This window comes from Harmonia axyridis, chromosome 7, assembly GCF_914767665.1.
Source record: "Harmonia axyridis chromosome 7, icHarAxyr1.1, whole genome shotgun sequence".
NCBI classification, from domain to species: Eukaryota; Metazoa; Arthropoda; class Insecta; order Coleoptera; family Coccinellidae; genus Harmonia; species Harmonia axyridis.
Genome location: NC_059507.1, coordinates 11,917,568 through 11,942,039, shown reverse-complemented (window position 1 = coordinate 11,942,039; position 24,472 = coordinate 11,917,568). Strand labels below are relative to the sequence as shown.

Below are 24,472 nucleotides of genomic sequence, written 5' to 3'. Positions count from 1 at the left end.
TATTTATGTTTACTTGGATATTGATCAACATTTCAATAGACCTAAGGTATTGGATAGTACAAAAAATATGCTATTTAGTACCATCCTTGTAATTTAGTTAAAAACAATTTGTTTCAAAATATCCATTTAGGTGCTCAATACTTCACTGAATATTTTGACATGATTTAAAAAAAGGTGTCTTATGCTCAACAATTTGGAAAATAAAATTTTTCTTCATTATAGAACAGTTTATTAGCTCAAATTTGAGTAAAACTACTTGTAAAAATATCACACATTGCAATGAAATTAAATCTAGTTTTACTAATATTAATTGAAGATATAATACCATGAAACTTACAATTTCATAGACAGTTTGATAGTAACTAATATTTAGAGCATTATTTCAGAAGTAATGAAGATTTATTATGTTATCAATGCTTGTGAGATCAAAAAAATTACTTCTGGATTATAATCTACAATACTGTCAACTTTGTACTTTTTTATAATGCTATTCTCTTGAACCCTTAATTTTTGAATTACTAGGAAAAAGTAAGTTTAATGGCACTGAACATGTACAATTTATTGTCTTTTAAAATAAATATCATAAATCATTATCAACTGAAATGAAACTATTCTATTATTGTTTAATAATAATAATAAAAAAGCACCATATATTGAAATAATGTTGTTTATGGAATTCAAATATTGAAAAGATATTGCAATGAATCTAAAAAGTAGTTATTGCTTAATTATATCATGAGAATTGAATAAATCATTTGTTAAAATAGAATAATACATAATTCATTTCGTGCATGATTTCAAATCAATTATAACCTTATTATTTTTATTGTCAGATATGTTAGAAGTTTTGTATTATCATAAAATGAACTTTCTTCAAAAATAAGTATATGCTAAATCTTCTTAAATTCAAAAATTAAGAAAAATGTTTAACTGGCTAAATAAAATAATAAAAAAAAAGTGTGAAATAAACATATAATCATAAACTTATGGAATTAATATGTCTATGTTATATTTTATTTTGATTAGATTAGGCTATAATAAAAATAGCAATATATCACAACTGAAATTAGAATTAATTGAAGACTTGAATGAAAATAAACAGAAATATTTTCAATTGATCATAATTGACATTTCAACAATTTTTCAAAATACTGCAGAATTAAATTCAATTTACGTTTAATTTATGAAAATACAATTACAAAACTTATATAATAATGGTAATGTATACATAAAATATTATATCTATTGTTCAATAAGTAGAATATTTTTCAAATTAACACGAAGAGATTATTTTGTAAACTCAAGAGGGTTTTCAGTGGTAATATTAGTATAAATGACAAACTATCCAATTAATAAATATATAAATAAGTTGTAAAATTGTACTTCTTGTTAAGATGGTTCGAAAAAGAAAATTATTCGCATTTAAATACAAGTGAATACCATCAAATCAATTTCTAACTACTAGCTAATATATTGGAAGAAGCATAACCAATTGGATTAAACTAATTTTTGTTGAAAAAAGTGGTAATTTCAATAAAAATAACTGGAATCATATCAGTGGTAACCTATAAACGACAAAGATTTAATTACATATTCATCATCTTTTATTATTATTAATATTTCAACCTCCGGAATTTCTTAAAATTATTCTTCTCAAGATCGCAAAATACTTTTAATGAAGGCACTATTGATTATTCAACTAAAATAAAAACAAAAAAAATATATTAGCTATCTTGAAGCTAATGATCAAAATAAATCCATTGAAATATCATTGAAGAATCTTTGGATAGGTGTCAGGATGGAGAAAAAAAATCCATATTTCCAATGAAGTAGACAATCAATAAATTGAATACCATTAGAAAGAAAAATGATTTAGTCTGCTTCAGGGCGGAAAAACCAAAAAAATTATTCCATCAAAATTCTACAATCTTGAAGAAAAATCAATCTTTACTATCAACCATAAACCTTCAAATGTTAAGCGAAGAGACTGGAGTATCCGGTGATGTTGGATAAAGGAGAATATCACTTTCTCCTTGTCCACATACACTCACTGACCTGGCAAGATTAAGTTTCAATCTGAAAGTACAAATCATAATCTTAATGAATATTTCACACAACACAGAGCAGTTCTTCAAACAATGCAACAAAGATCAAATACTTAATTAGGATTATTATGATCGGTTTTATCCCAGCATGCAATAATTCCTGTTACAAAAATATTTGGATTTTTTTTGGTAGTCCTAAACTGAAAAGATAACCTTAAATTGAATAGGCAGTCCAAGTGACTGACATTAACCAAGTGCTTACCCTCACCCAAAGATTAGGGAGAGAAAGATAGGAAACGAAGCGACCCAGACGACGCCAGCGACATCTGGTGCGTCAGTTGTGAACTAAATTGGTTAAAACATTATTACGGAGGCTATTTATAAACTATATAAGATTAGATTAATCTAATCTAACCTAATCTTTGCTTTTGAGTTAAATCAAAGATTAGGGTTATATTTTTGTTTGTGAACGTGCTGTGCAAAGATTAGTGTTGTGGTTATTAAGCACACGTGTTATTGAACCTGTTTATCAAAGATTAATATTAATTTGCTGTTCTTGTCAAGATGAGTCGTGGTTCATATTGTATGGTATTAACCTGCTCGAACATCTAGTGGAAATAGTCAGAGGAAAAAATGAAATTTCATTTGATGTGTGTACACCAGAAGCCTCTGGCCATTTCCTCAAGATGTTTATGACTACACGTTGTCTTTGGGGTGTTCGGTTTGAAAATCAAAATAAAATAAAAAAAGTTAATACAAAAAATCAAAAACTAAGAAATGTATGCAATGAATAATGATTCACATTTAAGATTATTACTTATTTTTATGTATATATTCTTCTGTACATTTTATTATGTTTATTCAATTGAATTAAAAATTCCACTAATTTGACAAAGCATTTTTATTTAAATAATCTCTTAATATGTTAATTTTATAATATATATATATATATCGGGTGTCCCAAGGTGAGTGGCCTATTAGATTATTATGGAAACTATTGATGGTAAAGATTTCAAATTTTGTGGATAGATATTTGGCCATGTAAGGTACATTTTTGAAATAATTTCACATTTCCAGTGTTGCCGGATGTACGACAATTTGGCAACAACTTTGTTATTTTAAATGGGACATCCGGTATTTCTATTTTTTTTATGATACTCCATAACATATTAAATCTATTCACTCCTACTTTTCCATCCCTATCTTTAACGGTTTTCGAGTTATTAATTATTTTTCGAAATTTTAGATCAAATTGGCGTATTACAAAAATGACTCTAGTTCGCTCAATATTTGAGATTTAAGTCAGAAATTTTGCAAGTCGCTAGATATTGATCTGATCTGTGTCACTGCTTTTGAATTATGGTTGTCAATAATACAGGACGGACCAAAAAAAATCATCATTTGCCAAGTTACAAAATTGTAAAAAAGTCTATTTTTTCAAATTAGACACCTAGTATATTTTTCAATTTTTGGAATCAGTACAACACACTCTACATTTTTTCTATTCACGTCCCTATACCTATCTCAACTGGATTCCGAGTTATATGCGTTTATTAGATTTCACATTGATTCAATAAGTTAATTTCTTTTGTATTGTTATTTTCTCTATGTCGTTCATAGATGGATAAATCAATGAATCAGTTCAATCCATAAGTGTCAAAATAAACAATTATTGCCTAACAGGTGTTTTGTTCCGAGGTTTTTCTATAAATAATGGCTCAAGAAAGATATACACATATAACGCATATAACTCGGACTCCAGTTGAGATAGGTATAGGGACGTGAATAGAAAAATTGTAGAGTGTGTTGTACTGATTCCAAAAATTGAAAAATATACTAGGTGTCTAATTTGAAAAAATAGACTTTTTTACAATTTTGTAACTTGGCAAATGATGATTTTTTTGGTCCGTCCTGTATTATTGACAACCATAATTCAAAAGCAGTGACACAGATCAGATCAATATCTAGCGACTTGCAAAATTTCTGACTTAAATCTCAAATATTGAGCGAACTAGAGTCATTTTTGTAATACGCCAATTTGATCTAAAATTTCGAAAAATAATTAATAACTCGAAAACCGTTAAAGATAGGGATGGAAAAGTAGGAGTGAATAGATTTAATATGTTATGGAGTATCATAAAAAAAATAGAAATACCGGATGTCCCATTTAAAATAACAAAGTTGTTGCCAAATTGTCGTACATCCGGCAACACTGGAAATGTGAAATTATTTCAAAAATGTACCTTACATGGCCAAATATCTATCCACAAAATTTGAAATCTTTACCATCAATAGTTTCCATAATAATCTAATAGGCCACTCACCTTGGGACACCCGATATACATATTCTTTCGAGAAAGAGCAATAACAATTATTAATTTCAAACAATCAAGCATAATATGTGTCGATGAATCTCAGTACTAGCAAAGGAAATGTAACGGGGCATCATACATTTCAGCGTATGATACAAGAGAACAGATAAAAAACTCTGTCTCCCCGTATAAAAAAATATATTATAATATGGTATAAAAAATAGAAGCTACTAGTGAATGTGGAATACTGTGAAGATTTGAAATTCGCGCCAGATATAGATTTCTTTTTCGTTAGATGATTTCAGCGCCACCTGTTCCTTTAGATGTAAACTACGAGCCTAAAAGTGGGTCGCCATTTAGCACTAGGGTTAGTACGGCGTTTCCTATCTTTCTCTCCTTAATCTTTGCCCTCACCCTAGATAACCTTTATTAAATTGAATAGGGGTTGTCCATTAATCACGTGAGGCTTGAAAGGGGGGGGGGGGAGGGGTTTGATAAAAATCACGAAAATATCACAAGTGGGAGGGGGGGTGTAGTAAGATATCACGTGTATTTATTTTTTCGTCAAACGCGCGATTTTTAAACAAATATTAAGCGGCACGGCGCGGCGTGTAGTGACCTTGACTACATTTAATACATTCATGTACTAGTACAATACATGTTTTTCCTATGATTACACTCTTCGTTTATTATTATTGTTATGGCAATCAAAAAAAACTGGCAACCTAGTGTAGACATTTTTATTATGGTCCTTAATTTCAGAAGAAAGATTATAGTTTATACCTGTATTTAAATTAAGATAATATTCAAAAAATTTTAAGATTCGTTGTAGGTACTAAAAATACACGTGATGTTGAGAAGGGGGAGGGGGGGTGGTCTTAAACCTCACTACTTATCACCAATGGGGGAGGGGGGGTTAAATAATGCTAAAAAAAGATCACGTGATTAATGGACAACCCCTTACTAACATGCAGCCCACATTAGGAAGCTACTGCTACGACACTTATCAAAACGTTTATTGAATTTGAATTGAAAGACCTTTTTAATCCAGCGGCCACGACTTCAGAAAGAGTAAGTTTTCATGCACTTTTTTCTGAAGAAGAGCGTGTTATCATTTTGCTGAAATATCAGTAATGCCCGCCACTCACGAAGCGTTTCTTCCAGCGTTTGGTAGCTAGCGTCGAAGAGATTCCAGTCGGGCAGTCAATTCATACTCTGATTTACAGTCGTACGGCCGTGTCCCGAGCTGTCTGACTGGAATCTCTTCGACGCTAGCTACCAAACGCTGGAAGAAACGCTTCGTGGGTGGCGGGCATAAGAGTGGTCTTGGATGACGTTGATGTTTGAAAGTGTAAGTGAATCATATACAATAAAAATTGCAAGCTTCAAGTGAAATTGCACTCCAAGGGCTCGATTGGCGCATTAATGAATGAGGGCTTAGAAAATCCTGACTTCACGTCATTTTTGTATCTGTCTTGGTAAATTATATGAGAATTTTATGTACCATAATTCTTCATGTGATTAACATGTCACAAAAATATATAGATCAAGTTATTATTATCAATCAAAAAGTTATAACGTCACTCCATGCTGTCATGACTTGTCAGACCAGACAGTTTTGACTAGAGAAGACTGAATGTTAAAATAAAAATATTATAAGGTTATGAGTTTATACAATTAGTATCCAAATTCCATGCTCCAAACAAAACGCCACGTACATATATAAAATATCAAAAAAATGTAACCTGCTTCAACTAAGCTTCTTAAAGAAACGAGCAAACATTTCTAACCTGTAAAATTCATATGATATGAAGAAGATGTCAATGATGAATAATGATTATTATTTTCTAACATACCTATTGATTCGCTCTTCACTACGTTTCTTCTTGAGTTTAACAAATTCGTCGTCGTTATCTGATGGATCAGTTTCTGATCCACCAATACTTATATGGTCATGCTCGTCTTCTTCGCCAGCCACCGGTGCAGATTTCGAAAGTGGTGATTGACTTCCCCTTGTTTCACCACTCCTGTTAGTGAAATAATTAATGAATACTTGCTATAAGTAAATTTTCATTATGATAGTAGTGAGCAGATTTTTCATTTCTGTGGCAAAACCGATTCCAAAAATATGAAGAAATTTTAATCATCACAAATAAATTTCCAATGTATTCCCTTAATTACATTTGCATTATTGAATTTATATTAACTTGATGGTAATTTTCAGTTGAAATCTCAAACTTATATTGAATTCTGATGGATATGACTTTTGCATGTCGAATTCCTAGAATTTCATATCAAAATTATGATTTTCACCTCCTCTTCAATGCAGAAGAACCATTATGGTCGATTGCTATCCTACCCCTTTCTGTAATCAGACGCCAAAATAATTTCTGTCAAACTGACATCACCCTATGTTCTCTAACATGGCATCGATTGTCAGTCTCATAACCTTTAAATATTTACCTATCTTGATATTTACTGTCAGATAATATTATGGCAGCTGGGCTGGCCATGTTTATTATAAGGGTTCTAGAATTTCGAATGGTTTGCCTATTTTTTAATTTTCCTGAAGTCTTTATAGTTTTTGTGCTGATAAATCAAAGTCCAAAAAAATTCTAACTAACTATAATATATAGATTATATATATATATGTATAGGTTAATATCAAAAATTTTATGGAAGAAATGGTCGAATTAGGATTGAACCCTACCTGTAGGATGAAGGTATATCAATAGGGTCGGAAGGTGAAGAAAAATGTCCAATTACACTTGGACGAGATTCTTTGACACTCCTTTGAGAAGTAATCGTAAGTTGTTCATCCACCTGAAATGAACAATTGATTATATCATTAAAGTAATCTTGGTAAATGAGGAATGTTCAACAAATGAGGTAATTCTGGTATTTATAAGCTAATCTCTTTTTATAATTGGGAGGACGAATGAAACAACAAATTTTTGACAAAAATAATTTTTCAAATATTTAAAATTTTCACCTACCTCCTCAATAACATCTGGTGCCAATTTGGGTTTTGGCTTTTGAGTAAGATTGATTAATTCTTGAGTAGATCCCATTCGACTATCAGGTCTATTGTCAGGTTTACTCTCATCTCTACTGAAAAACCTCTTCAGCATACTACTTACAGAGTTTACTCTTGTCATACTTCCATCTGAAATTATACAATAATGTCAACTTTCACCACAAATAATAAGAAATTAATTGATATAGAGTGAATATTTTCAATTCACATAAATATTTCTCAAAAAACTTTCTCTTTTTTTAATTACTGTATATTGTTCATAAAAGTCTAATTTACAAGGATAGTGTCTATTTATAAAATAACAGGTAACCTAACCCAACTCACCTGGTACAGAGGTGGAAAAGGAGCCACCCCTAGATCTCATAGAAGATGAAAAATTTCTGTTCCCAGTAGCTGTAAATGTGATTGGGCCTGAATTCATGTCGTTACTCTGAAAATCGTCAATTTTTATGGAAGAAGGTGTCAAATCTATCGTGTCCACTTTAGTGGCTATGTTAGCCGTAGAAGGCAAAGGATGAGTCTCCCTTATGGTGTTAGCAGTGTAAGGTAATTCTACTGGGGCCATTTGATCCCAGTATTGATCCTTCAAAAGTTGGGGGTGCTCATGGTGCATTTCATCTACTATTAGATAGGAAACCTGAAATCAATCCATAATTTTGATCAAATATATTTTATTGTATCTTTATTCCTTAGTTTTCTATAAGTGTTCATTAAACTCATAAAGGTACAAAATAGAATGTGAACATGATGCGAAAGAATTTTGTTTTATTCCATATTTCAGGTCTTTGTCAAAAGAGAGTGTGGAAGATATTAAAAAAATAGAAGTTCTTAGAATTTTCTCTAGAGCAACACAGTTTATTTGGGTAATTTTTTTAAGTGGCCTAGAATTATGTTTGAAATCTTGTATTTTTGATAATATACATACTTGCATGTTTCTATCTACCATCCAGTTGACTTCAAAGTCATCATCATCTTCCCCGAAAGGGTTTATCAGAGATTCTGCTACTTTCAACCAACCCATATAAAAGAAAAACTGCAGAAGTGTGAAAATTGGCATATATACATCAAATGTGTAATTATTACCGTCGTCAATCCATTGGTGACCCATTAGAGTAGTTAAAAAGTAACTATATACAGCTATTGTTACTACCTAAAAAAAGTTAAAAGAAATTATTTGAAATATTTTCTGGTTCATTAATAAAACTTAAATAAGGTGATTTTTGATGAACTCTTTGTATTATGATTTATTTACCTGAGTATATACAAGAGGTACACTTATATGGTCATAATTGAGCAACATTCCACACTGTCCTCGAATCTTATTCAATTCATCAATGATTGTCTTAACTGCAAAATCATCCCTTATCCTACCTTCTTTTCTAGCTCTTGTTATAATACTTGCAGCCCAAACAATTGGTAACCTAAAAACAAAATTCAATGCTATCAAACAAAGAATTAATACCATCAAAAAAGAATTAATACCATCAAACAACAAAACAACAATTTTACATTAATCTAGTTACCATTGTTTTGAGTAGGCGGGTGATTTTTTATTCAAATCCTCTATGATTTCTTTTTCATTCTGCTGAAGTAGACCTGCATCAATAAAATAATCCAAAGTAGGAAATCTTTTTTTTACTTTTGGTGAAATCATGGTAAAGGTCATTGTGATGCAAGTACAAACATATCTCATTATGGTTCGTCTCATCACCCTACCTCTTTCATCCTAGAATGATTGAATTTTTAAAATCCCGCCTTTTCTAAACCTCAAGGACTATATTATCATCTCCATAGCTCATAGCGTTTTTTTTTATATTTCATTCGCACATGATAAAATGATATTTCCATTAATATTATGATTCCTAAGGAGTAAATAATAAATTTACTCCGAAAAAATTATCTTCAACAATGTTTAATATTATCAATCAAATTTTCTCAGCTGTCTGATGCCTTTCAGAAGCTCATTTTTATTCTACAAAAATATTTGAAGGAAGAATAACAATGATTTTTTTCGACTTTTCAAGAAAATTCAATATATTACCTGACCATGAACTGTTGTACTAACATATACTGCTAAATTGTCAGGAAAAGGAATAGTAGTATACTGTCCCCACCATCTAGTCATAACAATTGATACATAAAAACCTAATACAAAAGACAACGGTATAAGATCAATATATATTTTGCAATATTGTACTATAGCTTGGAATAATCTGAAAAAATTGGGATTCAATTGAAAATATTAATGTATAAAGAATCTACTCACTCCTTGCCATCCTCGTCCAAAACAAATCTGTACAAGCCGTTAAGGCAATAATAAAGAGTTAAATATACTGCTAGGTCCATCCATACTAATTTGTAAATACTTCCCTTCCATCTGAAATGAAAACAAATACAGATTTCCATTTCCCAGAACAGAATATAATTGTTCTTCAGGCTCATAGATGTAACCAGTGAATATTGTAAAGGAGACAACATTAAGAAATAATATAATTTCTATAGAAAAGTTTGGAATAGTTAGTAGAAAAAAAAATGAAAAATTTCGTGTAAGATTTATCCAGCATTACAATCCATTGATATCAAGTCAATAAATGAAAAAAAATCACCACGTAAATTCGACCCTGATATTACATAAATTATGAGAGCTCAGGTGCATTATTTGAATTGTGTGCAGTAAAAATTGAACAAAAAGTCTGGTGCTCCAAGTTTTATTTGGAAATTCGTAGAATACGATTCGTAAAATTCAAAAAGAATGCGAAATATACACCGTATGGATTAGCCTGGCTTGAAAATCGAACCCAAGAATTTTAAAAGTTGAAAATCAAGGAATTGTGTTCAAAAAAGTCATACACGAATATATTACACATTATAGACTTTTTTGTAATATTCATTTCTAGTTATAAAATTTTGATGTTGATTACATGTTTCTAATTTGCGAGGAACCATTTTTCTTTTTATTTTTAGCGCTTGTCCCATGAAAAAATGTTAATAAATTATAGGGTTTGACTCATATAATGAATAATTACAGATCAAAATCGAGATTCTGGCAGTTCGCCTTGTACACGATATTTCTCGAACTGAATGTGCTAGAGACAATTTTCAGGGTAGATCCAGGGTCTGAATATCGCGGTTAAGTTCGTTAATGAGCGAAATCAAATTGATCTAAAGAAGGGCAACAAGGACGGAATTTTCAAAGCGTAGAGCATAGTGTCGAGTGTACCTGAATTTCGATAAACAAATAGATTTCAATCGAAATAGTTTAAACCCCCTAACCCTCTCCCTGACTACGCCCATGCCAAAACCATAGAAAATTTAACTTTTTAGTTAAATTGATGTCCGATGAAATTTTATCCGAAATACAGGATTCTAATTTCACCGAAAATAGTCTCAACTTTTTCTATTTTATTATAATTTTTTTATTTTAATTGATCGCAAACTCCGCAATATTTTTCTATAGAGTCAACGGATTTTTTTTTCTGGCTACGGACTTGTTTTTTGATTCCTCAAGAAAATTGTTCCAAAGAAATATTTTGGCAATATGTATTATGAAGTCGTCATTCTATGTTTACAATCAGATTTGTGTTTTTTATAATAATAAATCATAATAATATTGAATTTAGTACATTGACGCAAAAATCTACGTGCGAAATTCCGTGAAAAAATTACATGAATAAAAATTTGAACAATCGCACGAAACTTCCTGACTTGATATCAGTAGTCGGTAATTTTGTCATTTTCAATCAAATATTTCATTACTTTGTGATGTTCTATTAACTTGAACGAGGAAATTAAGCATTTCTAGGAAAATAATTATATTCTTGAAATTGTTGAAGTACCTTGAGAATAAAAAAAATCAGATTTTATTTGCATTTTGATACGCTTTTATCTTTCAAGAATATCAAAGTCAACAATTTTGCAAAGTGAGAATGATATACAAATAATACAGGTAAATGGATAAGCTCCTATATTAATTAATTCGTTAATGAATTACAAATTTATTCATGAACGTTTTTTTAGATTATTGATGCAACTAGTTCTATATCATATTTGTCCATTTTTTCCTATATCCATAACAGAGTCTGGTTACCAAATAGATAACCATAAACCAGTTACATATCTCCCCTCAATTTTGAATGATGTGGGCGCAATTGCTTCACATTTACACAATTATTTTAAGGACAATAACTATTTTGTTAGATGTATGAATACAAATTCGTTCTTGTTAAAAACTTGAAATATCCACAATTATTTGGCAATATACACTCATTAATACTCAAAGTTGGCAAAATGCTCAGTTAGCACCTACCTCTTCAATAATTGTAAGAAACATCCGAGCCCTCTCACTGTAGCAACTTCTGCTGTATATGTTACGGTCATTTTATTTATACAGAGAATTTTATTACTTCATGAAAACGAAAAAAGGCACAATAATGATACTATGAAATCGAGGTTATGAATGAAAAATTTACTTTTTCAATTAAAATCACACATGTTTTCTATATTTAGAGCTTAACTAAATTAACTCTCATCGAATCTAAGAAAGCTTTGTGATTCATCACAGTTTAAACAATCATTGAGTGAAAGATGAAATAAAATTAAGACATGACAACATTTGAATTTTGTGTAGTTTTGACAAGTAGAACGACTGACAACAAATAAACAAACACTCTATGACTCCATACAATTCATAGAAATTTGGTAAATTATAAACATTTTATTCAATCATAGCATTAAATTCAGCAATTCTTCGTGACATCACATTTCTAACCCTCATTGATATCTCAGAATAAAAATGATCAAAATTGTTCTTCGGAAAATTCAAACACATAATGAAAAAATATGAACTAAATATCATTCTCAATGTCTTGGAACACATCACTTCTGAACTGTCAAAGTCACCTGTTTGAGTGCAATCAAATTTCAAATAGCATGCGTTATCATTTGTCGTATGTCAGATTTTCCTCTATTTTCCATCGAGTTTTCAGTTCCCATTCCCGCAAGTTACTTATTAGTTTGCAGTGTGCGCAACCACCAACCAATGTTGATGTGTTGATCGTGAATTTTAGTGCCTACTACTTTGAAGATGAGGTTATAATTTGAAAATTTTGAACGTTATTTTGATTGCTATTTAATATCTTCGAGTGCAGAGAATGTTCTCTTATGGATAGAAAATGAAACAATTTTTTATATTACTGTGGAATTAAATAGTATCATTCAATTAATTAATAATGAAGTACTTCAATAAATCAGAAAAGAGGACAGTGCAAACATTTTTGTTGACACATACTACTGGTTTGTTTGGTTTAGATTATGATGAATATGCTCTAACTTCCAATAACTCACTTTTTTGAAATGTAGACGCTACGAATGATAAGAGACGAAACAGGTGAGCACAATTAATTTTTCTCATATCTGATTTAAAAGAATTATATATTTCAGAAATCTCAATATGAAGTTTGTCCTCTATAACACCTGAAGGATTTCAAAAATTCAGGTGAAATGAGGTTTGACAAGAGGGGTTCTTCAGTTAGTTTCAGCAAGTCTGATACACAAACAATTCATGAAGATCATCCTTCAGAAGTTGTGGATGAGGATCATCAACAGCTGAGCCTTGATCCTACTCTTCAAACATATTTGGCTGAAGTATCTCAACGTTCTGGTTGTTGGGGTAGATTTTTTCCCATACCTTTCGAAAGGGCCTCTCAAAAATCATGGTGGGATCCTTCTTTTGACTCTGATATTTTAGAAGAACAATACAAAAGGAGTTCTTATCGACATTGGATATTCAAATTCAGGTGAGTGATCAGAATAAATATAACAAATTTGATATAAGAAATATTCAAGTCAAAATAATTCGAACACCTTGGCAGAAAATTGCTCTGAACATTGATATATTTGATGACCATATGACAATACTGGTTTATTCTTTGAAAAACAATGCAGAAAGTATTCTGAACTAAAATAAAAGATTTTTGAATTCATTAAAGGAACTTGGTTGATTGGAATGTAATGTATTAATAAAAAGCACCCCACATATCATAGAAATTTATCTTCTCAAATTTATAGGTCATAATCTGAACATTATAATGAAAATGAATCATTTGCTTAGATTATTCCAGAAAAAAATAGTTATTTTTATTTGTTCATGAAAGTCCTAGTCAAATATCTACTAACAAACCTACAGTTAATGAAATATGATAAATGAGATCAATCACTAATGTTGAACTTTCAATGCATCATATAAATAGTTGTTTGTTACTTTAAGGAATATTTATTAACTCTCCAAAAATTTAGTGATGATTTATTAATAGATCTGTTCTTCAAATTCAAGTAATAAATAATAATTGAATTCTTCATGGCCAAACTTCTAATATTAAGTCTTGATTGAAATTATTGAAATTTAATTGTTGAATGCTATTTTTTTAATTGTTTGTAACGCGGTACAGCAAGTGGAAACTACTCATTTACAATAAACTAAACCTACATATAGATCAAAATGCGTTAGAAATTTACCCATTGAACAAATCACGCCCTGTCTGAATAGTGGAAATGCTTGCAATTATTCAATGCGGTCTCTGAAAATGAACTACCGGTCGTGTGTAATGTATGCTTTTAATTAAATATAATGATTTTCCTATATAGTTCATCCTCAGTAATACCCTTTGTAATTAGAAGATGAGTTATGTGAGATCTCAGAGACAAAGGCGTTGTTTATTATGTCAAAGAGGGAGAAGTGTGTACATAGAACCGTGTAACTTGTGGAAACCCTAGACTTCCAGTGGGGAAAATAGGTTTTCAACTTATTATATGAAAGTGGATTACACAGTTATGCACTTGAGTGTCATTTGCAATACATTACATTACCTCGGACACAAAAGCATAATAACATAATGTAAAATTCATTGTGATTTGAGGTTTTCACCAAAGAATAACTAATTGATGTTGCTATCTAAGTGGGGGAGAATTTTTTGTTCAGCCATAAATATTTCCTTTTTTGATATACCTAATCAAAAATTTTCAAATTAGGATTTCTCTTTGTGTGAATAGGGAGATTTCAAGAATGAAATATATTTTTCCATATCATTCATCAATTTCCAACTCAGTTTCCAACAATATAATAATAATAATAACGTAGATAGAGGGAGCATATGTCATTTTCAGTAAGCAAATTTTGTCCCCAAGATTAACTATCAAATTTGACATGAAGCGCGCGGAAATGAAAACGTATCAGTGATATTTCACTCAATTCGCGAGTTTCTCTACAAAGGACGCACTTCTTATGTCCCATAGTGAATCAATGTGCCATATTAACCCAAAATATATTGAGAGGAATACCTATATATATCAGAAATTCAGAAAGCAAACTTCAAGCGCGCCAAACGACGTGAAACAACCGATGACACAAGGAGAGCAAAAGTTGCCAAACCTTGGATTTCAGCAGGTAGATACAGAAAATAATAAATATTCTGCTTATTATAAATTCGACAATTAGGAAGAATATTGGATTCCAAATATTCAAATTTGCTTATTTAATCGGGAATAACTCAAATGAATATATTTCAATATAATATACATCCATAACGATATAGTAAAATTGTGGATTTGAAAATATTTCACAATCCGACAACGTAATCTAACCATGTTGGGGACACGTAAAAATTGCGTATACTCCCTTTTTCTATGTTTATTACTCTATGTATTCTATTGAGAGACGAACGCTCAAAAAAAGTTGTGTCTAAAGTTTTAAGCTCACCTGAACAGATCGCTCTATAATTTCAACGAAGTCTGTAATTTTCGAATTCTGAGCCGGGATTGGTCTCAAACGATAAGGTCCAAATCACTGATAACAAATCCGTTCTCAAATTCGATTCTGACTTCACGTCAGTGCTTTCCTGATTTTTTTCTAAGGAAAGAGAAATCCATATTCAAATCCAGCTGAATAGAATTCAGCGAAGGTCTTTGAGAGAATTATAAACTGAGAAGAATATCCTGATTGATCGATTTCGCAATTAATTGCAATCTGTTTCATACAATTGAAGGAAGTAGTATAGTTCCACATTTATCGCGAGGCCCATTTCCTCTTCATTTTCATTATCGTCTAGTAGGAGCAGATTAAATTTCCACCTTCATTTTATCAGCCATACAATTCATCTCCCAATCAATAAATTCTGCATTAATAAGCGCGATATGCCGCTAATAATCGCTGAGCTTTGAAATTGGACACTTCAACGCTTTTTTTTTTCTTATATTGATCGCAAAGGATCCAAATATACCCAGTGAGATTCGTCCAACTCGATTAGTTTACAACGTGGTAGTCTTACATTAAGAATAAAACACTTCTGAAGTGAATAAAAATGATTTAAGCACGTTCGTGAGGTCAGATGCTTTTCCTTAACATTGTTTTTAACCAGAAAATATTTTCGTGTATTAGGCCAATTGAAAAGTTCCGGTCTGATGCACAGATGGCGGTGCTAATATCAAATCCATATGATTTTTAGTTAGTACCAACCTTAAAACGTAACGTGTCAAAATATGACAGCAGTCCGACCATTAGTTTGTGAGATATTGCGTTGGGAGTGTAGCTACTTTTGTTATTTGCAACAAGAAGAAAAAATTTTGTGTGCTGATAAAATATTGCTTTTTGAAGGGAAAAAAATACAGTTGAAGCAAAATCTTGGCCTGATGAAGAGTTTCCGGGGCCTGCACCAGGAAAATCAACCATCATTGATTGGAATGCTAAGTTTGAACGTGAACACGATGAACCGAATTCAAAACGAGAAAAAACAAAAGTCAGCTGTCTTTTTTTCTGTTCTCAGACTACAAAAGAATGCTCGCTGGAAAGACATTTAGAGCCAATGAAGAAGTAACCGCCGAAACTGAAGTTCATTTTGAAGCGAAAGACAAATCGTACTACAAAAATGGTATAGAAAAGTTGGAAGATCGCTGTATCGCCCTCGAAGGCAACTAACTATGTTGAATAATAAAATCGAATTTCGCCAAAAAAATGTGCTGTAAAGGGTGTTTTTTTTGGGGCTATAGAACTTTAAATTGCAATAAAACAACGATGGATTATTCAATTGACATGAATTTTATTTAAGATAATCTTGTGGCATTACATTTTAAATATGATTTCTGGCATATGACCGCCACGGCTGGCTCGGATATAGTCCAATCTGGACGTCCAATTTTCGATGACTTTTTCCAACATTTGAGGCCGTATATCGGCAATAACGCGGCGAATGTTGTCTTCCAAATGGTCAAGGGTTTGTGGCTTATCCGCATAGACCAATGACTTTACATAGCCCCACAGAAAGTAGTCTAGCGGTGTTAAATCACAAGATCTTGGAGGCCAATTCACAGGTCCAAAACGTGAAATTAGGCGGTCACCAAACGTGTCTTTCAATAAATCGATTGCGGCACGAGCTGTGTGACATGTTGTGCCTTCTTGTTGGAACCACAGCTCCTGGACATCATGGTTGTTCAATTCGGGAATGAAAAAGTTAGTAATCATGGCTCTATACCGATCACCATTGACTGTAACGTTCTGGCCATCATCGTTTTTGAAGAAGTACGGACCAATGATTCCACCAGCCCATAAAGCGCCCCAAACAGTCAGTTTTTTTGGATGTAACGGTGTTCCGACATACACTTGAGGGTTAGCTTCCCTCCAAATGCGGCAGTTTTGTTTGTTGACGTAGCCATTCAATCAGAAGTGCGCTTCATCGCTAAAAAAAATAAAATGGACGTAGTGCGCGATACGTATTCCGCACAGAACCATTATTTTCGAAATAAAAATCCACTATTTGCAAGCGTTGTTCAGGCGTGAGTCTATTCATGATGAATTGCCAAACCAAACTGAGAATAAATCACTTGACAGCTGTTAAATCGGTCGCCATCTTGAACAGTAATGCCAACTTAAAGTTATATACCTCGAAAAAAAAAACTCCCTATACTATGGTAGACCGGGGACTTTTGAATTGGCCAGTTATTTCGACTTACTGAGTGAAGTGTTACTCTTTGTTGTTGAGTTATATAAGTTCAGAATGGATTTCACTGGGCTGTTTCAAAAAATCAAAAACCTTGAGCAAATTTCAACATCTCATATAATATACCAATAAAATCTGACGATTACATCTGTTTGTATCTATTCTTAACTGGAATGTACGCTGTTATTCAGACACACCGGAGCCCAATTAACCGTAAGAAGTTATGTCCATTTTCGGACATACTCGAGCTTGGCTGTCCGATACCGATTGTGTTGGAATTATCCCAGTATTCGACGAATTCGTCAATTTCCAATTTAGAACCGTTTAAATCGCACCAATTTTTCGGCAGAACGTAATTATTGTATATACACTCACTGACAAAGAAACTGCAACACCCAGAAGGAGCTGTTTAAATTTAAAAATTTTTTCGGTAAAACATAGATAGTGAAGCAAGGATTAAATGATTGAATTTGGAGGAAAAAATCGTGAAGGTTTTTTCATGTAAAAAATTTTTGTTACTTAAATATTGTAGTCGTTCTTTAAAAGTTTTTAAATTTTACAACAAAACAGCTATTCGAGGAGATCCAAAGTCGATTTTTAGTTGTTTTTAAAATGCCTAGATCACGTGTATGCGGAATTTATCGCCAACTAAGTGAATTTGAAAGGAGTCAAATTATTAGACTACGGGAACGGGGTTGTCATTTCGAGAAATCGCTAACCGTACGAACAAAAATCCAACTACTTTTATGAGATGTTGTCAAGCGTGGTTTGATAATGCCCAAAATCGAAGAAGAATAGGCACCGGACGTCGAAGGGGCACAAATGAAGTTCAAGACCGACGTTTAAGACTTATGGCCATTAAGCCCCGGTGCACACATCCGACATTTGCAGTTGCGACACCGTTGCGGTGTCGTACGCTAGTGTGCATGGCATGCTCCCATTTGGTTCTTTGTACCACAGCCCGCATGATGGCAGTTACGACGTCGCAACGGCACGGCGGGTAGTGTGCATGCTCCCAGTTACGTTGCAGTTACGACACCGTTGCTGTGTCGTACTTGCGGCCTGTGGTACAAAGAATCAAATGGGAGCATGCACACTACCCGCCGTGCAGTTGCGACGTCGTAACTGCCAGCCTACGGTCGTTTTTGTGTAGCATGTCCCTCTAGGCCGCAACTGTGCCGCAGTCGTACATGCGATCTCTCAGTACTCTATTCCAAATTGGCCTGCGCACACATACGACGTTTGTCGTGAGTTCGCACAATGGCAGAGAGGGAATTGGATACTGAGCTCTTCATTGAAGTGAATTGATCCGTCTCCGCAACCACGACGGTGTCGTATGTAGTGTGCATTGAATAGGTACGACACCGCAACGGGTGTCGTAACTGCAAAAGTCGGATGTGTGCACCGGGCCTAAAGACCGATTTGCGACAACTCGATCTTTGGCTGATGAGTGGACAACGTCAACATTGGAATGTGGAATGGCATCGATCTTATGCCATTCCACATCTTTTCTGATGAATCTCGATTCTCCTTGGGTGCACATGATGGCCGAAGAAGGGTTAGACGACGTCGGGGAGAAAGACGTGAACCTCAGTTTGATGTTGAGCGTCTTGTAAACTAGACAGTAGGCGTTATGGTTCGGGGTGCTATTTCACATGCAAGTAGGTCACCTTAAGTCTTTATTCGAGGTTACATGACAGCACTGAGTTCCTTCAAGAAACAGTGGAGCCATATGTTCTCCCTTACTTTAACCCGCTCGAGAATGCAATATTTCAGCAAGATAATGCACGACCTCATGTTGCCAGAGCTAGTTTAAACTTTTTCGAAGCGATCCAAGTGAATCTTTTGCCATGGCCGCCCAGATCCCCCGATCTTCCGCCATAGAGCATGTTTGGGACATCATGGGTAGAAGGCTTGGAAATGTACCCCAGCCCTCACGGACTGTGGCGGCTCTGAGACATGAAGTACAGGTAGCTTGGGATAGTATCCCTCAAGAAGAAATAGAGATCTTATTGCATCGATTCCGAGACAGTTGGGGAGTGTATAGATAATCGCGGTGGACAAACACTTTATTAACAAATTTATCAAAAAAAATTGTAAACCTTTCGTTTTTTCTTCAAATTTCAATCATTTACTCCTTGCTATACTATTTATGTTTTACCAAAAAAAAAAATTTTTATTTAAACAGCTCCTTCTGGGTGTTGCAGTTTCTTTATCAGTTAGTATATATTGGTATAATTATGCTCGAATTTAATCGAATCCAACGAAATGTGGCACTGCAGCATTCTCGTTCGCGAATTGCACAACTAACCTCGATTCCACTTGGAAATGGTTCAGATCCAGGGAGTATAAGGGCAGAACTCTTTCTTTGTTGGGTGTAATTGCACATGCCCTAGGACAATGTGTTTTTCGACCCCAGTTTCCACAAAAGAGGTCAAAGGCGTTACAAACTGACATATTAACGGCCTGAATTGATCGGACAGAAGCGGGATTAACGAATGTAAATTGTTATTTCTTCGAAGACCGTAACGAGCTTCGTTAGTGGCATGATATTTGTTATGCGTCAGTTATGAAGGAATATTTTTGTTGCAATCCAATAAGTGGTAGAATGATATAATGGGATTTTTTTTAGTATGGTCGTCGATTTCCTTAGAAACCTGATTGTTTATCAATTAAAACAGTTAAAAATGAGGAAATTTTGAGCGTTCATTTTTTATGCGCTCTTGGAGACAGTTAAACTATACACTGTGTCCGTAAAGTATGGAACAAATTCATTTTTAGCTTAACAGGCCATTTTAAGAAATAATCCTGAAACACGTCGATTTTTTATTTTAATTTACCGTATTTTGAAATAATCTAATATACAGGGTGAATTACTTTCGAGTAATGACGTCACCGTAATTTTTTTAAAATGGTTCACCCCCATTTTGTCTCAATTTTCCGATTCACCCTGTATATTAGATTATTATTTTGAAATACGGTAAATTAAAATAAAAAATCGACGTGTTTCAGGATTATTTCTTAAAATGGTCTGTTCAGCTAAAAATGAATTTGTTCCATACTTTACGGACACAGTGTATGTATACTCTATACGTATATGCAAAATCTCAACCTCTATCTGATACCACGAACATTTGGGTATTTCTTTTGCAATAATCCTCTCGAGTTTTCTACGGTTTTGATAATATTATCAATTCAAAATCTTGCACTGAGCTTGAAATTGGTATTCCATATCAACACCCAAAATCTCAACTTAGTCGGTTTTGTGGTCACGGAAATTTTTCGATATTATTCTTTAATATTCTATGGTTCTGAAGACGCTATCAACACGACATTTTGCACAATTATTCTTCATAATAATCATTTTCATGCAGATCAAATCTGCAGTTTTCGGAAACTCTAGACGTATTTCGTCTATTACGAATTCAACCACGGCATTCGAGATCCTTTCTCTTCCAAATTTCAAGTTCCTAGGACTTTCCATTAGAAAGTTACTGTATAAGGTGGAGTAAAAAGAAGTCTATCATTTTTCCAATAGATGGCTTTAGTTATCTGTATCTCTCGTTCTATTGGTCCGATCGGGTTCCACTAGATGACTTCAGACACATGAGATTTCTTTCTACGAAAACTTTTCTGACAGTTTTGTGATTTGTTGATCAGTTTAGTTTGAGCGCGCGTCAAAGATAGATACTGGAAAAGAGAAAATACGCTATATTTTACAGTTTTTCTTCGATAAAGGTGAAAATGCAAGCCAGGCGACTGAAAATGTAATTAATCCTGATACTGTAACAGCCAATCACGCGCAATTTTGGTTCCGTCAATTCCTTTCCGGAAATTTCGATGTTAAAGGTGCACCAGGCACTGGAAGGCAAATTGTCGAAAATTTCGATAAAATCATGGACATTGTCGAGTCCGACCGTCATGTAAGCACTGTTTCGATTGGCCAAGAGCTAAAGATTGCAAAAAAAAACGTTTGGAACCATTTGCATAAGGCTGGTCTCAAGAAGAAGCTCGATGTATGGGTATCGCACGAGTTCACGCAAAAAATCTCATTAACCGAAATTTCAAATCTGCGAATCGCAACAAAATCAACCCATTTTGGAAGCAGTTGGTGACTGGTGATGAAGAGTGAGTCACCGACGACAACGTCAAGCGAAAACGGTCGTGGTCGAAACGTGGTTGAATTTAAAAACGGATTCTTCACCAGCGACCTAACTCATCATTAAGGAGAGCTAGACTGAATGTTTCACTCTTGAACGAGTGAATCTCGATTAATAAAGTTGAATTTTGCCTAAATGTTGTTATTTGCCGCCCGAGAATTATTGAGCGATGCGATATTCGATGATTCTCTCTTACCCAGGTTCGACTGAATCCCATTCGCCTTCAATAATATCGAAAACGCTTTGGCGCCCGAGGGTTCTGATGCGTTAAACCGAATTGGCCAATAAAACGATTATTAGTAATATTTGAGCGCGCCGTGACGCGTTCTGGCCTTTTTTCAGAACGGGACAGTTTGGCGATAATTCGTCTCGTCACTAAAACCAGCAGTCCTCTCGTCCTTGTCGCGCCATTACAGAATTTATATCGGGAATTTAATTTTGCCGTCTATTGTCGAGACAGCAAGCGGCCGAACGAAGAAAAATCGACTCAGATTAAGGACCATAATTTATCTCACAAACAAAGAAAATAACGAGGAATGAAGCCTGTTAGCCAGACATTGAAGGATTTTGCGCTTTGCCAGGAAAAGTTAGGCCGAGAATCGAAGCTAACATCTCCATACTTCCCTTTGAGAGGGATTCAATCTAAGGGTATTACCGTGTAAAACGTAAACGGACCGCCATTGTGTATCGAATGAATTTTTTATAATCCGAGCGTTGTTTAGAGCCTGTTTTATCGATGTATTAAAAACGTTCCGTCGGCCGTTTTATACCTCAAAGCTTTTCAATATAGTCGGATCATTCGGGGCTTCAGAGTCGTATGAAGCTAATACCTACAGGGTTTTTCGAAATTGTGGGGAAAATTTGTCAGAATCGATCCTTTGTCGAAGTTAACGAGAATTTTTTGAATACATAGACGTTCAACTTTGCTTCCGCCGTTTTTTTCCGAAACTCGAGGCTTTATTGTTAAAAACTGGTTATTTATTTATGATTCAAAGTATTGTCCATCGCTGACCACTACTGTTCCTGTTCTTGAAACGCTGAAATCACTCTCGGCACGTTCTTTGACTGATAGCGCCCTCGCCATAAGTATTTGAGAGCATTCGATGAGCCTCAGCCGCAGATTTCTTCATATTAAAGCAGAAAATTAAAACCTCCCGCAAATGAAGAGAATTTGGCTCGTAAACTGACATGTTTGATCGAGAATGACTTTATGATGCAGACACAAATCGACTAATATTTCGATGGTGTTATGTTTACAACCTAACGTAACCTCAGCTTATTGTATGAAATCTATGATCCCTTTATTTCGACTACCATTGACCGCTACAGCCATCTTAGAAAAGCGGCGTTTCCAGACATATATTTATTTCGACAATTCATATTAGAATATTGTGAGGAATCACCTCCTGAAGTCTGTCAAAATACTTTTAAATCACCTTTCAAATGGTCATTGTGTAATCTTTTTCGAATATACAAAACAAATCAAGTGTGCTTCGATTGGTCATACAGCTGATCATAGAGAAAAATTATTCCTGCATGCACAGAAGATATACAGGGCGAGACTAAAGATATTAAGTTCTTCAGTGATTTCCAAAAAATAGAGCAGTAGAATTTCATTCGTTTTCAGATATTTCGTGGGATTTCAATGTCAATTGTGATGTGATTGAGGAAAGGATTCCATATCAACAATATCGAAAATTGTCTAGACAATGTGAAATTGAAGCAAAAGGTCAAATTTGCTGATAAAGTCTTAGTTTGGTGCGTGATATCAACTGGTGGGATTTCCATTATGTGGGATAAGTTAGCGGCAAAGCTGTGGACAGTCAAATTAACACTCACAACTTCTCAACTAAACTGGTTAATTTCATCCTACAGAATTATGCCCAAGATGATATTATGTTTTGGCCGGACTTAGTGTCATTATACATGTGACACTCAAAATTGCTTGAATTCTCGGAACATAGCTTTTGTGTCAACACATTTTCACATGAAAATCACCTCTAAATTAACAAAAAATCATTCTTCTTACCAACCCCACTAAAATATAACTTTTGTCAGACAACACAGCCGAGTGTGAGAAGTTGTTTTTATGAGGTTAATAAGGAGAAGATTTTTTGTTTATTTACAGGTGATTCTTTGGTGAAAATTGTTCAATTAGGATGTGTAAATGTATTATGCTGATAGAGGAAGAAATTTGAACCAAATTTGATAGAGAAAAACCCCGTATTTCTGAATTTGAGAGGCCATATCTCCGAAACTAGTCGAGACCGCCAAAAAATTCGTTTGAATGTTTTGTTCAGAAGACCACTGCGCCGAGCTAGTTTCACCAATTACTGAGCATGACCTTGGGGATATCCCCATGATGTTCTGCACTTAGGATTATCGTGATGATGCCATTTTACGTCTCCAGTCACACGCGATGCAGAAATCCCTTCTGTCTCCGCCTTGCAAGTAGCTGTTCACAAACAAACAAACGCCGTTGAACATATCTTGGCTTCAACTCGTACGGCACCCAATTTCCTTGTTGCTGAATCATTCCCATGACTTTCAGGCGTTTTGAAATGACTTGTTAATTCACTCCCAATGATTCTGCCAATTCTTGTTGCGTTTGAAACGAGTCTTGTTCAAGTAATTCGTCTAATTCTGCATCTTTGCAAACCTTATCTCTTTCACCGCCATGTTGGTCTTCGACGTCAAAATCACTGTTCTTGAAGCGTTTAAACCACTCTCAGCACGTTCTTTCACTAATAGCGGCCTCACCCTAGGTATTTTAGAGCATTCGTGAGCCTCAGCCGTAGATTTCTTCATATTGAAGCAGAAAATTAAAACCTCCCGAAAATGACGAGAATTTGGCTCATAAGCTGACATGTTTAATCGAATATTTCCCTCCTGTCAAAAATTCTATGTATCTGGAGAACAATTATCGAAAATT

At 33.8% G+C, this 24,472-nt stretch overlaps 2 protein-coding genes across 8 annotated transcripts in view; one reads left to right on the top strand and one right to left on the bottom strand.

Annotated features, from left to right (window-relative positions):
- Nucleotides 1-156: 156 nt before the first annotated feature.
- Nucleotides 157-12,053, bottom strand: LOC123684583 (bestrophin-2). 4 transcript variants are annotated; one of them, XM_045623893.1, is made up of 12 exons: nucleotides 11,701-12,052; nucleotides 9,661-9,771; nucleotides 9,436-9,607; nucleotides 8,918-9,120; nucleotides 8,647-8,815; nucleotides 8,320-8,544; nucleotides 7,719-8,031; nucleotides 7,354-7,523; nucleotides 7,068-7,180; nucleotides 6,214-6,384; nucleotides 6,103-6,147; nucleotides 157-2,076 (listed from the first exon to the last, which is right to left on the bottom strand). In XM_045623893.1, exons 1-11 carry the CDS (start codon nucleotides 11,769-11,771, stop codon nucleotides 6,108-6,110), a joined length of 1,758 nt encoding a protein of 585 aa, XP_045479849.1. In that variant the 5' UTR covers nucleotides 11,772-12,052; the 3' UTR covers nucleotides 157-2,076; nucleotides 6,103-6,107. The 4 variants fall into 4 exon arrangements, with proteins under 4 accessions (XP_045479849.1, XP_045479848.1, XP_045479851.1 ...); XM_045623894.1 differs by having other exon boundaries at nucleotides 1,994-2,076; nucleotides 6,076-6,147; nucleotides 11,701-12,053; XM_045623892.1 differs by lacking the exon at nucleotides 6,103-6,147.
- A 270-nt stretch (nucleotides 12,054-12,323) lies between these two features.
- LOC123684580 (adenylate cyclase type 9) overlaps nucleotides 12,324-24,472 on the top strand; it is a 42,503-nt gene continuing 30,354 nt past the window's right edge. For 3 of the 4 annotated variants that reach the window (XM_045623888.1, XM_045623886.1, XM_045623885.1), the window contains exons 1-2: nucleotides 12,325-12,780; nucleotides 12,834-13,189. In XM_045623888.1, coding sequence (XP_045479844.1) covers nucleotides 12,894-13,189 — 296 coding nt within the window. In that variant the 5' untranslated portion in view covers nucleotides 12,325-12,780; nucleotides 12,834-12,893. Of the gene's footprint in view, nucleotides 12,781-12,833; nucleotides 13,190-24,472 lie in introns of all 4 variants that reach the window. The other variant, XM_045623887.1, reaches the window with a different exon arrangement.